Source organism: Aspergillus campestris, assembly GCF_002847485.1.
Source record: "Aspergillus campestris IBT 28561 chromosome Unknown P168scaffold_14, whole genome shotgun sequence".
NCBI lineage: Eukaryota > Fungi > Ascomycota > Eurotiomycetes > Eurotiales > Aspergillaceae > Aspergillus > Aspergillus campestris.
The window spans coordinates 513961-527564 of NW_020194349.1; the positions used below are offsets into that span (position 1 = coordinate 513961).

General features: G+C 47.4%; 2 protein-coding genes and 1 pseudogene across 3 annotated transcripts; 1 reads left to right on the forward strand and 2 right to left on the reverse strand.

Moving 5' to 3' along the window:
* Positions 1-239: 239 nt before the first annotated feature.
* Positions 240-4601, reverse strand: P168DRAFT_336433 (annotated as a pseudogene; the record flags this gene model as incomplete). Its single annotated transcript has 3 exons — positions 240-2803; positions 2862-4426; positions 4520-4601. Coding segments are annotated over 3 exons (3764 nt in total), but the record flags the coding sequence as incomplete, so codon positions are not given.
* A 550-nt stretch (positions 4602-5151) lies between these two features.
* On the forward strand, positions 5152-6355 carry P168DRAFT_307474 (5'-methylthioadenosine/S-adenosylhomocysteine nucleosidase family protein; the record flags this gene model as incomplete). Its single annotated transcript, XM_024839109.1, has 1 exon — positions 5152-6355. The coding sequence occupies one exon, from the start codon at positions 5152-5154 to the stop codon at positions 6283-6285; it is 1134 nt and encodes a 377-aa protein (XP_024689161.1). The 3' UTR covers positions 6286-6355.
* Positions 6356-11500: 5145 nt separating this feature from the next.
* P168DRAFT_243945 (cytochrome P450) lies at positions 11501-12675 on the reverse strand (the record flags this gene model as incomplete). Its single annotated transcript, XM_024833896.1, has 2 exons — positions 11501-11940; positions 12060-12675. Coding segments are annotated over 2 exons (1056 nt in total), but the record flags the coding sequence as incomplete, so codon positions are not given.
* Between the last annotated feature and the right edge of the window lie 929 nt (positions 12676-13604).

Consider the following 13604-nt stretch of genomic DNA (forward strand, 5'->3'; position numbering starts at 1 on the left):
AAAAAAAGTCATTAGTAATTCCAACCAGTCTGAAGTAGGGATATATCGTTGCTTGTGTATGCATACCTATAAAGGTCCTTGATTAAGCAGCCTGAGGATGGTGAAATCTACTTAGCAAGGGTTATGAATTTTAACCTTTTCATCAAATAAGACTTAGACAATGCACAATAATGAAGAACAACACAAAGATCAAAAGCAAAGAAGGCCTGTTGAGAGTCGTTTTCATTTCCAGTAGTAGTTTTAACCTCCCTGATAAGGGTTTGTGCCATACAGCATGCAATCTTATAGCGACGGCAAATGAGCCTCATTCCAGTCTACGCAGTCAGACATGAAAGTCACGTATCCCTGTCTTTTTTCTTTGGGGCATCCATCCCATAGCCTTCAGCTTTACGTCTTTCTCCCCGCATTCCTTTGTTCGAACCAATTTACATTCTTCGGGGAACCTGAAGGAGAAATCATTTTGCTGATAAATTGACAGATCATTCTTTGTTGAAAATCAAGATCACGAAAAATTCCCTCAATGTTACCTCAGATGTTGTCAAGATGCCTTTTTAGCGTAGTAATGATTTGCCACATTCTTCTTATACCCCTTGGAATGGGGGCTTTCCAGTCGAGCATCTCAATCAGCGGCTGAGGAACATTGCATCCTTGGGTCAAAGTACATCCTCCCCAGTCCCTGCCACCGTCTATACTGTGTAAAGTATCATGACCTCTCCAGACTTGTAGCCCAGCGCTACGATGTTCTGCCGACATGCCGATTTTTCTATGTATTGATAACGCCGTGAGATGCAGAGGAGTCTTGCGTGACTATTGACAATGCAGTCGTCTCCAATGTAGAGGCCTAACTTCGGATTATGCGACGATGGTCGTGTATCAGATGTTTGGATACCGAGGTCGATGGTCCCTCTGTCACATGTCAAGTACTGTCCATCTTCCGACAAGGCTATGTTGTTCAACGGAATAGGAACAAATCTTTCTAACGGCGTTTCCTGGGACGGATGCCAAATCCTAACAACTCCCATTGCGGCTGATGCAATAAATCCCCGATCACTAGAAACTGCAACACACATTTGAGGATCACCACCCTCAAGGCTGCGGATACATTCTTTTCTTAGAACATCCCACAGTCGTACTGTACCGTCTGCTGCGCACGATGCCAGAATCATGGTATGTGCACGGAATGTTATTCCATTGATCTGGGCGCCATTCCCTATAAGTGGACCCATAGAGGCTCCATCTGTCGTCCTCCAAAGGCGTATGCTACCATCTGCCGGTGCAGACGCTAAAACCATGCCGTCCGTAGAGAATGCCATTTGTTGAATTCTGCCGCCGTGGCCAGTAAGACTGTGCCGACAAGCTCGTTTCTTTAGATCCCACAACATAATCGCATGGTCGAGCGAAGCTGTGGCCAATAGGTTACCGTCCTCGGATATTTGACTGGTATTTATTGGAGAGGTGTGCCCAGTAAGGTTCTTTAGGCTCTCACCTGTCGCAACACTCCACAGCCGTATCGTGCGATCCGCCGAGGTTGAAATGAGGGTAAGATTATCCTCAACGAAATAGAAGCTTTTCACTTCATGATTATGACCACAAAAATTTGCATAGCGCTCCCCTCTCTCTGTTTTCCATAGCGATATTGTCCCGTCCAAAGTTCCCGTAGCGAGAATAGAATCATCCGACGATAGTTGAAGCGCTGTGATCTGCCTTCCACGATCATTGGTAGCATTGAATGTAGCAGGTTGGGCCTGCTCTAATTTCCAAGTTCGCACAGTGCAATCCCACGACCCGGAAACAAGAACAAAGTCTTCCAAAGAGAATGATAGTGCTACCACCGGACCGTAGTGTCCTTTGAGGACCTGCAAAGGTTGTCCTGTATCAAGATTCCAGATCCGAATGCTTGCGTTATCATATCCAGCTGCCAGGAATTGTCCATCTGGCGACATCCCCAAGGAGGTTACGGGATTGAAGCGTTCGAAAATATTATACCGACACTTCCTAGTGGGTAAATCCCACACTCGTATGCCTTTGCCAGCAGAAGCAAGCCTGATGCCGTCATTCGATATGGAGACCGTTTGAATCGCTTCTTCATCAGTGATGGAAAACTGGTGATAGCACTCATAATCTCGAATCTTCAAGACAGTTATTTCTTTGCCCTGGCCCCATGATAAAATCGTAGCAGCGTCAGCTGACACTTTTATCGACTTTCCGCTATCAATATGCCTGTTCAGAACAGGGGTGCATTGCCCAGTATTAAAATTCCAGTACTGTATGGTTGATACATGGCATACTGTGAGAATAGTGTTGCTATCTTCTGTGAAAGCAATAGCCGCTAACTGGGTGCTGGTTTGAGAGGTGCTCAAGCGCACGCCCGTCATGGTATCCCATATGCTGAAACCCCCCTTAGATAAACAGGCGAGCAACCTTCCATCGTTGGAGAGGCTGATCGCGTCCACTGAAACCCCGTCAAGATCATGAAGGAATCGACCGGTCACTGCGTTCCATAGCTTGATTACACCATTGTCTGACCTAGAGACAACGACGTCGTGTCTAGTACATATGAGTTCGTGGATGTTGTGCACATCATGCTCAAAAGCCACTATCTCAGAATCCCAGTCATATTGCGTTTCTGGGAGATATTTGATGTGTTTAAGCGCAGATTTACCGAATTCACGTCGTAATGGGCTACTCAGAGGTGCAAAAATTATTGCACTCTCATGAATCTGTGACGGATCTTCCTTGAAAATATGCTGGTTTTTGAGAGCGAATCGTCGAATATCCTCAATGAAATCGTGTACCTTCCGGCCTGACGGACCCTATGCCATTTTTTAATAAAAATTAATATCTCCAACGGACAAGTAAACCTACCCTTGTAGACTTTCCTAACAGATATATTGCCTCCAAGACATTGTCCACCATCGTGATACGGCACAGTGCCTCTAGCCAGTCAAGAACATGGCTTCGCAGAAATTTATGTATGATGTCATTATCACAGAGCTGGAGATTGCTGCCCTCTAGATGCTTCACCCAGTAGATGCATGCATACTGAATCTCATCAGCTGGGAACTGCTCAACCACTCTCCCATTGGCGGCCCCCAGGCTTCTTGCGGGCACCTTCAAACACTCCAGGTACTGGGCAAGCTGTTCGTTCAAGACTCGAATACAACATTCAAGTATCGTCAAATGCATTTTCTGTTTATCAATCGAGAAGTAGATGTTGCATCTGCTTGTATCAAAGAGAAAGTCGCTGAGGGCTGAGTGATGCAGTCGAAACGACTGTTTCTTGTCACTTGCTTTTTGGGGGACTATTATAATAGCACTCAACCTTTTCAAGGATCTGTGAATAAAGTCACGGTGAAGTGTTGAGACCCCTTTATCATGGTTCAAAAGATTGTATAATGAGTTCACAGATATCTCTGTGAACATAATCGCTATGCCTCCCAAGACACGCTTGATAGAATCACAGTGATCTTGCCTTTCGTTTTCATCAAGGTTATCTGGGATTGACTTTTCCAGAGCATTACAATAAACTGAGTCCAATATATTATCAGGTGGTTCTCTCTTGAAGTTTCCTGTGAGGATTGCAAGTACTCTGTCTCGTACAACCAAAGACTCACATTTTAGATAACGTGTGAGTGCTATGGCCACGATGAAAAGACCACCTGCTCGCTTAACAAGCTTGCTTAATAGCATTTCTGCGTCAAAAGAGTCAAAGATCAAGTCAGGAAGAGATTTTCTGAAAAGATTTAGAAGATCATTGTTGACTGATTGTTGTTTAATATCATGCAGGATGATACTCTGACATTCCCCCTTGATCTGGTAACAGAATTGGTCGTGAGTTGCTGGTCGACTTGTGATGAGCAAACGAAGATATCTAGAGTGTGTCTTGCAAAGAATTTCAAGAATACTCGTAATATCTTCTTTGCATTCATCCAGTGCATCTATTACCAAGAGAGTGGGCGGCTTGTCTTGTGATTCATAACTCTTCACCAAGGGCTTCCAAATCAAGCAATCCCACTGCTTGGTCAGAGGATATTCGGGTAGGATAGAATCTTGATGGAGGATGCTTCGCAGCAAATGACTGTAACTCTCGTTGAATTCGACAAGCTGGTGTGCCATAGTGCCGACAAACCCCCTCATGCTATCCCGCTGCTTATTGCCTTCTGCGAAGAAGAAACTTCCCCCTAGACGTCCTCTTTTGTAGTATTCTTTAGCAACAGTTCGGGCTATGGTTGATTTTCCCACCTTAGCCCAGCCATTGAGCCAAAGAACGGACTGTTCATGCTCGCCATCTGCCCAATGATAGATCTCGGACAGCACTTCCTGCCGGGTCCCTTCCATACAAATTGGTTCATTCTCAGGTTTCGAGCTGTTGAATATTGCATCTCTGCAAAAGGGAAATTTGTTCAGTAAATCAGGCCCGGCGTTTCTGTTCACAATTTAGTTTTCATCCGTACGAAGAAAGATAGATCAAGAAAACAGGCCAGAGAGGATAGAAAGTAAACAAGTATTCTCAGCTTACTGATTCACTGTGAACCCATTAATATTAACACAGCCGCCTTGAATCAAGAAACCCTTGGTTATCTCTTTATTTTCAATTCGGGTCTTCTGCTCGTGACTGTTTCCAGGATCCATGATATGTTCGGAAAGGTTTATGTTATAGTTTATAGAAGGTTATCAGCAAGCTCTTTATTATGCCAAATATCAAAATCCGGAGATAGACCAGTTTGGGGAGATGAGAAGAATGGAAAAGAGAAGCGCAGAACTGCATAGTAATTATAAGGGTGAGATATAGGACTCCCGCGCGGCCAAAGGGGTATCATAAACCAAGTCCGCTGAGTTAGTAATGAATATTGGCTTATACATTACATAGGATTAATAAATTCTCATGCAGCTTGCTCAAAGTGGTAAAACCACACTAGGCTTTTCTCCCAAACAGATTCAATACTGAAAGGGTATTGGTGTAGCCCTTCATACCGTAGCTGCTAAATGTAATAGTCTTGCAAGGTTGTTGCAGAGCCTTGTTTAATGTATAGCGGCCTGACATCCCCTCTTCTACCCTCCAAAGCACAAAAAGGGGATACACCTCCCTAAAGATTCATTTAATCGTGGTTTTTTTACAGCACGGTACTTGGGTCATCACCACAAAGCATCATGTCACCCGGCGCGACAGTCGATAATTCACACTTCCATATCGGAATTCTCTGCGCTCTACCTCTGGAGTCACGGGCTGTGAGAGGAATGTTTGATGAAATCGATGGTTTTGATAATGATTCTCACTTCACACAAGCATCGACGGACACTGGCTCCTACACAGCTGGAAAGATCGGTCCTCACAGGGTTGTTCTAGGGCATTTACCCGGCATGGGGCTAGTGGAAACGGCAAATTTTGCGCAAAGGTTTCGTTATTCCTTTGCAAACCTTCAACTGGTCCTGTTGGTCGGCATTTGTGGTGGGAGCCCCCGAGATGACAAGAAGCACGAAATAATACTCGGGGATGTTATCATTGGCAGAAAGGCCATAAACCCTGACCTTGGAAGACGATATCAGGATGGCCTGCAATCGAGGAGTCGAATGGAAGATACTCTTGGAAGGCAAAGTCCCGAAATCCGCGGATTTATCAAGAAGCTGGAGTCGTACAAGACCCCTCTGAGAGAAAACACTGCCAGATACCTCTCGCGGCTTCTTACTAAACCTGAGTTTCAAATGTCATCGTACCCTGGCTCAGATAAGGACAAGCTTTTCGAACCTATCTATTTGCATAAGCACTACGACAGCAAACGCTGCCATTGCAAATCTCAATTAGGATCGTGCAAAGCTGCTCGAGAGACATTGTGCGATCAGCTGGGATGTGACTCGAAGTATTTGATTCAGCGGGACAGGCTGAAGAGCCAGGTGCTTACCTCGCCAGCCCTTCATTTTGGAACCATAGAATCGGGAAATGCCATCATCAAGTGTGCAAATTATCGGGAGCATATGTTTCAAACCGAAAACGCGATTGGGTTCGATATGGAAAGTGCCGGTCTCTGGGAGTATCTCCCCACCGTCATAGTCAAAGGCGTCTGTGACTACGCCGACAGCCATAAGAACAAACTGTGGCAGGACTACGCAGCTGCCTCGGCGGCAGCTTGTACGAGAGCGGTTTTGGACTTATGGGACAGAAGTCCGGAGCGATCCATAGCATCACAGGCGACTGTCCCGACAATGGTATTCAACAACGGCGCGAATATGACAGTGGGAATCCAATCTCAGACTGCTAATATCAGTGGTCTGACAATGAACAGCTGAGTTTTTCGACCCGAGGGTTTTATGCTGGTTCTCGTCTTGATATGAGTTTCATGAGTTTCATCGACTAGACACTGGCAATCTCGAAGAACTCGCAACTGCTTCTATTGAGCTTTCTATAGTTTTTAAATTACCCTGTTGTCAAATCATATTCAGCCATAGTTTGAACTATATACTTGCATAGCGTAGACCGTTTATGTGACAATATCTGGATTTCTCAACCAGTCCTGTGCAGGGTAGTTAGATCATTATGGAAAGGGCTGTCAAAGAAGAAACAGGAATATCTTCACAACTTCAAATCATGAAGAAAAGGCGACTCTTGTTTTACATTATCACTTTTCTGAGGGCTATTCACAGCCAAGTGAAGAGCTTATTGAGGTAGGTACATGTGTACATAAAAATACCTGCTGGAAGAGTTTCTTGTTCCAAAGAAAACTCCAATTTATGATCTGAAGAACAACCATAGAACGCCTCTCAAGCGCACCAGGGTCAATGCTTTTTTCTTTAAGAAAGCGTAACTAACACTGATTCTCGGGTATATCAAAAATTCAGTCGAATATCATCACCAAGGGAGCCCGGCTGTCTTGCCATTTTATTGTAAATGGACGACCCAGAAAGTCCTCTTATATTACTACAAGTGGCTATTTGATGGATATTATTCCTAATTTCTCAGGCATCACACACAACGTATTAAAGAATTCAAACAACAAAAATCGAACCTAAAAAACATACAACAGCCGGGATTCGCATGTGGTCACCCACCATACTACTAACCGGCCGGCGTGTGGCTTAAGTACGGCTGAGCGGACGGGAAGCCCTGTTCTCCACACCCTATGGTCGTATGTACTAGAAGCTTTTGTATATAGCTCTCATATCCTTCATTTCCAAGAATTGAAAGTAAACAGTGCTCTGTTGAAGAAGTAGATCATGCTCCAGCTGTCAGCCATCCACTTCTCTTCTACCTAAAACCTACGAGCTCAGTCCCATCGGGCCAAATTGTTCTTTGATTAATGGGCTTTTTGTACCTTGTGGCCCAAGTGCCACAGACATTCGCGGACACTCACAACCCCTGGCGCTTGGGCATCATCCCAAAAAGCCGCCGGACTGTACTCCAGGGCCCATCCTGTTACCCGGCCCTCTACTTGCCGGAGCAACACTGTCTCATAATTGTCGGACAGAAGGCCATTCCAAGTTGGAGGTCGAACATGTAGGCCGCAATTTGCCCTAAACATCCGTATTGGCAGGCATGAAAAGCCCTAGTTTCTTGAAGCGCAAAAGGCTGCGTTACCCGATGTCTAGGAACTTGGGGCTACAGCTGTTGGTGGCCTCGAAGCCGCCCATCTCCAAACCCATCATTCCCTTTGCCCAGATCGTCGACATCACCTGGCTTACATGCTGGTGCCAGCGGCCCTGCACGTCATGCTAATTGCCGAGCACGACATGTTCCCTTGACTTTGTGGGGTAGCTTGGTTCAAAATTCGGACGAAGATAGACGCGCTGTCTGCCACCATGTGGCTCATCGTCTTGGGGATTGGAAATCTTCTCGACATTGGAGGTAAACGTAGTCCATGAGGATAGCGTTCTGTAGGCCACCATTGTCTGTATGTTATAAAACCCGATTGACATTGTGGAGGGCTCTATTTCGGCATGGTATGTTCCCGAGTGCAAGTTGGGCAGTGGTTCGTTCACGCCTTCGTATGTTATCACGCATTTGGCCTGGAAGCCATTCTATGGATGCTGAGCGGACGCACATAAGGCATGTCGGTGGCCATGCGAAGAAAGCTGGAGGTTGGTGTCTCTGTTCTTGACAATACCTTGATCGAAGTATATTCATATTGCGTAGTGATACAGTCCGGACAGGCAAAAATCTTACAAACAAAAGAAACCACTAATCCCGTGATTTACCCTCGCTGAGAAAGCAGAATCGCACATGAGGCACATTCCAATCATCTGGGTAGTCCTGCGCATACTGCAAAATAGCCTGGTAGTCCAGTCCATCAATGTTCAGCTGTTTTTCATTGGCGCCATGTGCGCGCAGAAGCTCACACGATTGCAGCTGGCAATTGCGGGCCGCCTTATGCAATGGCGTTTCCAGGAGGAGCGCGTCCTGCGCATCAATTGAGGCACCCTTCTTTAGGAGCAGGTCTATCCCTTCCAGCCAGCCTTCAGCTGCTGCAAGATGCAAAGCAGTAGTGTTTTCTAACATTCCGAGGTCAGGGTTTGCTCCCCTGTCGAGGAGTAGCTTTGTGGACTCTGGCATTTTGTGGCCGACGAACATGTGTATTGGGGCCTTGGCCGAACAGCCCCCGTTTGGTTCGATATTAACATCAAGTGATGGCTTATACTCGAGCAGCATTTGCAGCAATGCGTGGTTTCTATTTAGTCCGGCTTCGTGGATTGGTCTCCAGCCCTATAATCGAGGTTAGACAGAGAAATAGCTATCGGTGCGATTAGACGGGCAACGTACATGGTGAAGACTTCGACAATTCACATCCGCACCGTGCTCAAGTAGAATCATCGCGGATTTCCGATCATCCCTCATACAGCAAAAATGCAGGGGGAATCGCCCGGCGCTGTTGGCTTTGTTTGGGTTCGCTCCATGGTTCAGCAAAAGCTCCACAATGTGGCTGTGAGATCGACTGGCTGCCCATATTAACGGGGTGCGCCCGCCAATCCAGTCTGGTCCCAATCCCTCGGACACATTTCGACTGAACTGGGCGATGTCCACTTCAGCGCCGTGGTCAAGGAGCATTTTGGTCATGTTGGCATTGCCATGTTCGGCGGCCACAGAGAGCGCAGTCCGCCCATCTCGGGAACTCCGAGAATTGACGTCAATTCGATCTAGCAGTAACTCTGCAACCATTGTTTTACCGGCCCTGACGGTTGAAAGAAGGTTCTCGGTGAGCTGAGGGTCAGTGGGTATAATGGGCACTGATTCTGCAATGGAAAATAAGTCACTGCCGGCCATGGTCAACTGTTCGGATTCCACCGAGGCCATCCATTTCATGACAGCGGAGCCGGTATCGTCGTCAAATATTTGCTTTGCGTCGTAGGGTGGAGCAGCCTGACCGGGGGTTCTAATTGTAAGGATGCTATGTTCCGTGAGCACTCATAGACTCTACCTCAAGCCTCGAGACTAGAACCAGGCACTCACAAGGTGACGCTACCCATTGCGGCAGATAGGATGGACCTCGTGCGCTGGAGCTCATACACAGATTCCAGAATACTCTTTCTTTTGAAATACCACAGAAAAGACCGACGTTTTGACAGAATTGATAGTTTCTTTTCATCGTCTTGCTTGTTCGCCTGTCCATTACCTTGGTTAAACGGACCAACCTTGTCCAAGACTCTTCTGCAGCTCTGCTCGCAGTTTTCTATAAGACTCGGCAGACCGGCCATTGCTCTTCTGACTTCGTCATCTTGGTCAACAACCACCTGTGTTTCAGGCGAGTTTAGAGCCGATTGCAAATTTGACAAAATAGTGCCCAGTGATTCCATGTCATTCACCAGATTGAGGATTTCCTGTGGCGCATTCTTGATCTTTGAAAGAGCATCGTATAGCTCCGTGGAGACCGTGGCAGCTACCCCAGCAACCTGAATCACTGCTGCTGCTGTTCCGAGTTCGGCCATTTTGATTTCTATATCGTCCCTGGTTTAAAATTGGCTAATTGCAGGCCGTGTGTATATATATGTAAATGTCTACGGGGACACCCGGAACTCTACGATATCAACCTCAGCCCCAGCTTCGACTCACCGTCTCGTGTGCGAGACTGTAAGCGATATGCCCCGCGCCGCGTGGCCAATTATAATAATAGCCTTGCGACGTTCTGGCAAGCTCCGTGGGGACGGGTGCTGATCCCATCCGTGCAGGTTAATGATCTGAGGCCGTAGTACTAATTGAGTAGTGACATAGTCACTTTAGGCTTTTCCCTCCCAAATGACATTCATGTACCCACTTGAAATTTCACGGGTAATTGGCGGTCTACTATATTGACAGCTTATTATGGTTGAGGGCAGGGCACTGACCACACTTGGCCATTCGATCATCCATTCTCTCCCAGTTTTTCACCTCCCTATCATCCTTGAGATTAGTACGATGGGATCAATTATACTTTTAGTCACCATTTTAACTTACAATTAGTGATATTTGTATTATCTTACTGTATTTTTAGCTCGAAACTTACTGGTGGCATTCACAAGAGCATTCGGTGGCCATTATCCATAAAAGCACGGAGTTATATTACAAACTAAAAGTGACTTGCACTATATATATCCTGATAAGGTCGTATCAAATTAGCCTATACTTTTATTCTGGTGGCTGATGTTGGTGTGAAGCAGATATGAATTTGCGTCTGCTGGGATCCAGCTACCCTGTCGAAACTTGTATAGTCGTCTACCGGTGGAGACCAAGGAACACTGCCGTGTTATGGTTCAATAGTATACATCTAGACCGTTTGGAGTTCAGTCTGTTCAAGTGCTATCACCTGAATATAAATAACCAGTAACACCAACTTCCAACAGTGAATAAACCTAAGACAACAAGGCAACGCCGGCAAAAGAAGCTGACAGAGTACAATCATCCCGAGATAAACCGGGCACAGTGACGCCATGCTTCCCTTCCTTCTGAGCCTATCAACCTCCAAGGCCAAAAGATCCGGAAAGCATGCTACTGGCAATACGGCGCATGCAATCGATGTTTTGGCCTGCACCTTAGGCTTGTATGAGCTTTGGCAGCCGGAAAGGGCCCTGGTATGTCAGCGGGGTGATTAGCACTGTTATTACCGGCACTTTGCTCAACGTAATAACACTGGAATCTTAGGCATATTATTCTAATAGGGCTAGTGGGTGTTGAGAAGGCCTCGCGGTGATCACCAACTAATGGTTATTGGGTAGGAAGCTCATACAGAGTATGTCTCGTGGCCAAACATTCTGATACTCCTGAGATTCTCGATATTTCTGTGGCAAATGAAAGTCAAATATACGGCTAGGGAAGGCAGTTCAAGATAACCTGTGACAAGATACTCCAAGAAACTATCAATTTTCTTTCTGTCCAGGGTTTTTGGGGAACGCTCGAGAAACCAAATTTACTAGACCCCTGCGGGCAATACCGACCATCGGCTTGCCCCCTGCATTCAAATGCCATCCGTTCGTTATATCCCCATTACCAAGACGACTAGACAATGTCCAATTGGGCCCAATCCTCACGGATGCCGTCCCTTCATACCAGGGGCCCATCCAGATCGACTTCCTCGCGTCGTCTGCGCACGAGCAGTGTCCCCTCGGGGTCCGCCGAGAGAAATGTCCCATACCGACGGACTTCCGATATGCACCCATCCTCGAGCCTCCAGTCATACTTCAGAATGAGGTGGCAAAGGAGAACCTTGACCTCCATAGCAACGAAGAACCGTCCCGGACAAGCGTTTTTCCCCAGTCCCCATCCCAAATGGTCTGCTGACAGCGAAGCCAGCTGAGCGGTTGCCTCGTGTCCTGGCACTTGACGTAAACGCAGAAATCGGTCGGCTTGAAAAGAGAGCGGGTCGGGATATAGATCGGCATCATCCCACATGTGCATGTTGGAGATCTCAAACGGTACGTTCTTGGGCACGATGCCGCCGTCGGAAAGATGGATATCGCTCGCGGCCGTGCGCCGTATTCCGGCTATCATTGTTAGATCTCGGTTATGGACGGATCATCGATTTATATAGATACTGGGATTCAGTGAAGAAGGAGGAGGAGGGGGGTTAAAAGGGAATTACACCCCAGGGGCGTTCTAGTACACAACTTACTGATTCCGACAGGTTTCAGCCGCTGGCTCTCCTTGATCATACTATCCATCAGCTGCAGGTTGACGATAGTGGTCTTTGTCCAGCCGTGCTCGGACACTATAGCCACGATCTCCCGCCGCAGCGCATCCATCAAATCACTTTTTCCCGCGATGTCATACAGCACCTGCATCAAGAGGTCTTTTGTCGTGTCTACGGCCCCCAGAGTGACCGCGAGCTGGGTAACCCCCGGGCGATACGGACGCCCCCGGGCATATTCCTCCATCCACTCGAGACCATCATGATAACTCGTAGACTGCTCCATTCCTGCTTGTTGCGTAGCGGTGGTTTCGTCCTTTCGAGCTTGTGAGGTTGTTGAGACCAGCTCGTTCGCTCGCTGCACCTGCGCCGAGAGCAGTCGACATGACGGTAGGAATCGGGCTGCCATTCGCCGTGCCAGCCGGGGCCACCTCCAGAGCTGCTCAGCAGCCACCATGGCAGTCAGCGAATATTGGATGGTAATATCTATCCATTCGGAGTTGCGGCATAACTGACGACCGGCAAACACCGCTGCTGTCAAATGCGCAATCATCCGCACGGCTGTCGACTCCGCCTGAATAGGTCTCCAATCTGGTTCGTTCTACTGTCAACCTCTGCATTCCGAATTCTTGCTGGTTTATGGAGACATGCTGATTCATACGTACTCGGATCATCGCTGCACATCTCTTGCACCACACGACCGGATTCCAATGATAGGGAACTAAAAACATGACCTGTGCCATGGTACGGTCAGACTAGAGAAGCCTTCTGGGTGTCGACTGGAGGGGAAAGGATAGATATATAGATAGACAAGACAGAATTGGAAATAATGTAGATAGGAAACCACTAACCAGCAGACTTGGAGCAGCTTTTCTTGGCCATGTATTTGACCAGCTGGAGCTCTATCAGACTCCCTGCGTTGAACGGCTCAAACCCGGGTATATCGCCATGAAACTGGTCCTTCGAGGAGAGCACCGTGCCATGTTCCTCGAATTTGCGAACTTCACTGGCGTACTCTGGGGCAAGAATAATTTTCCATCCGCTATCGGTCATAATCCAGAAGATCGGAGCCTATCTTTGGGGCGAGGCCCGTCGGAAGTCAGGAGCCCTGTGTGGCAAGTTTGAATGAAGAGGGGCTTGACTTGCCTTGGAGAATCCCTCCTTGACCAGCCCCTCGGCATTTTTAATGAAACTCTGCCGCGCCTTTTTCGACCACAGGTCAAGCCAGCTCGGCGTGTTCACTCGAGGGAGCCCTGTGGGTTTGGTGTCGAGGGCATAGTATGTGAGCAAAAGCAGAGTTGTTGTCAGGACGGCAACGCCCACGGCGTCAGCACCTTGGAGTAAGGCTGCAAGATCCATTTTCGCAGAGGTGCACTACCTACCTATCGCGACGATGAATATATTGAAGCGAGAGTGAACATGGGATCGCTCCTGGGCTCGGGTAGAAGGTCAGTCGCGCCCCCTCTACGTTGCACCATTTCCCCTTTTCCGCCTCAACGTTAAAAATCAATGGGTTATGGT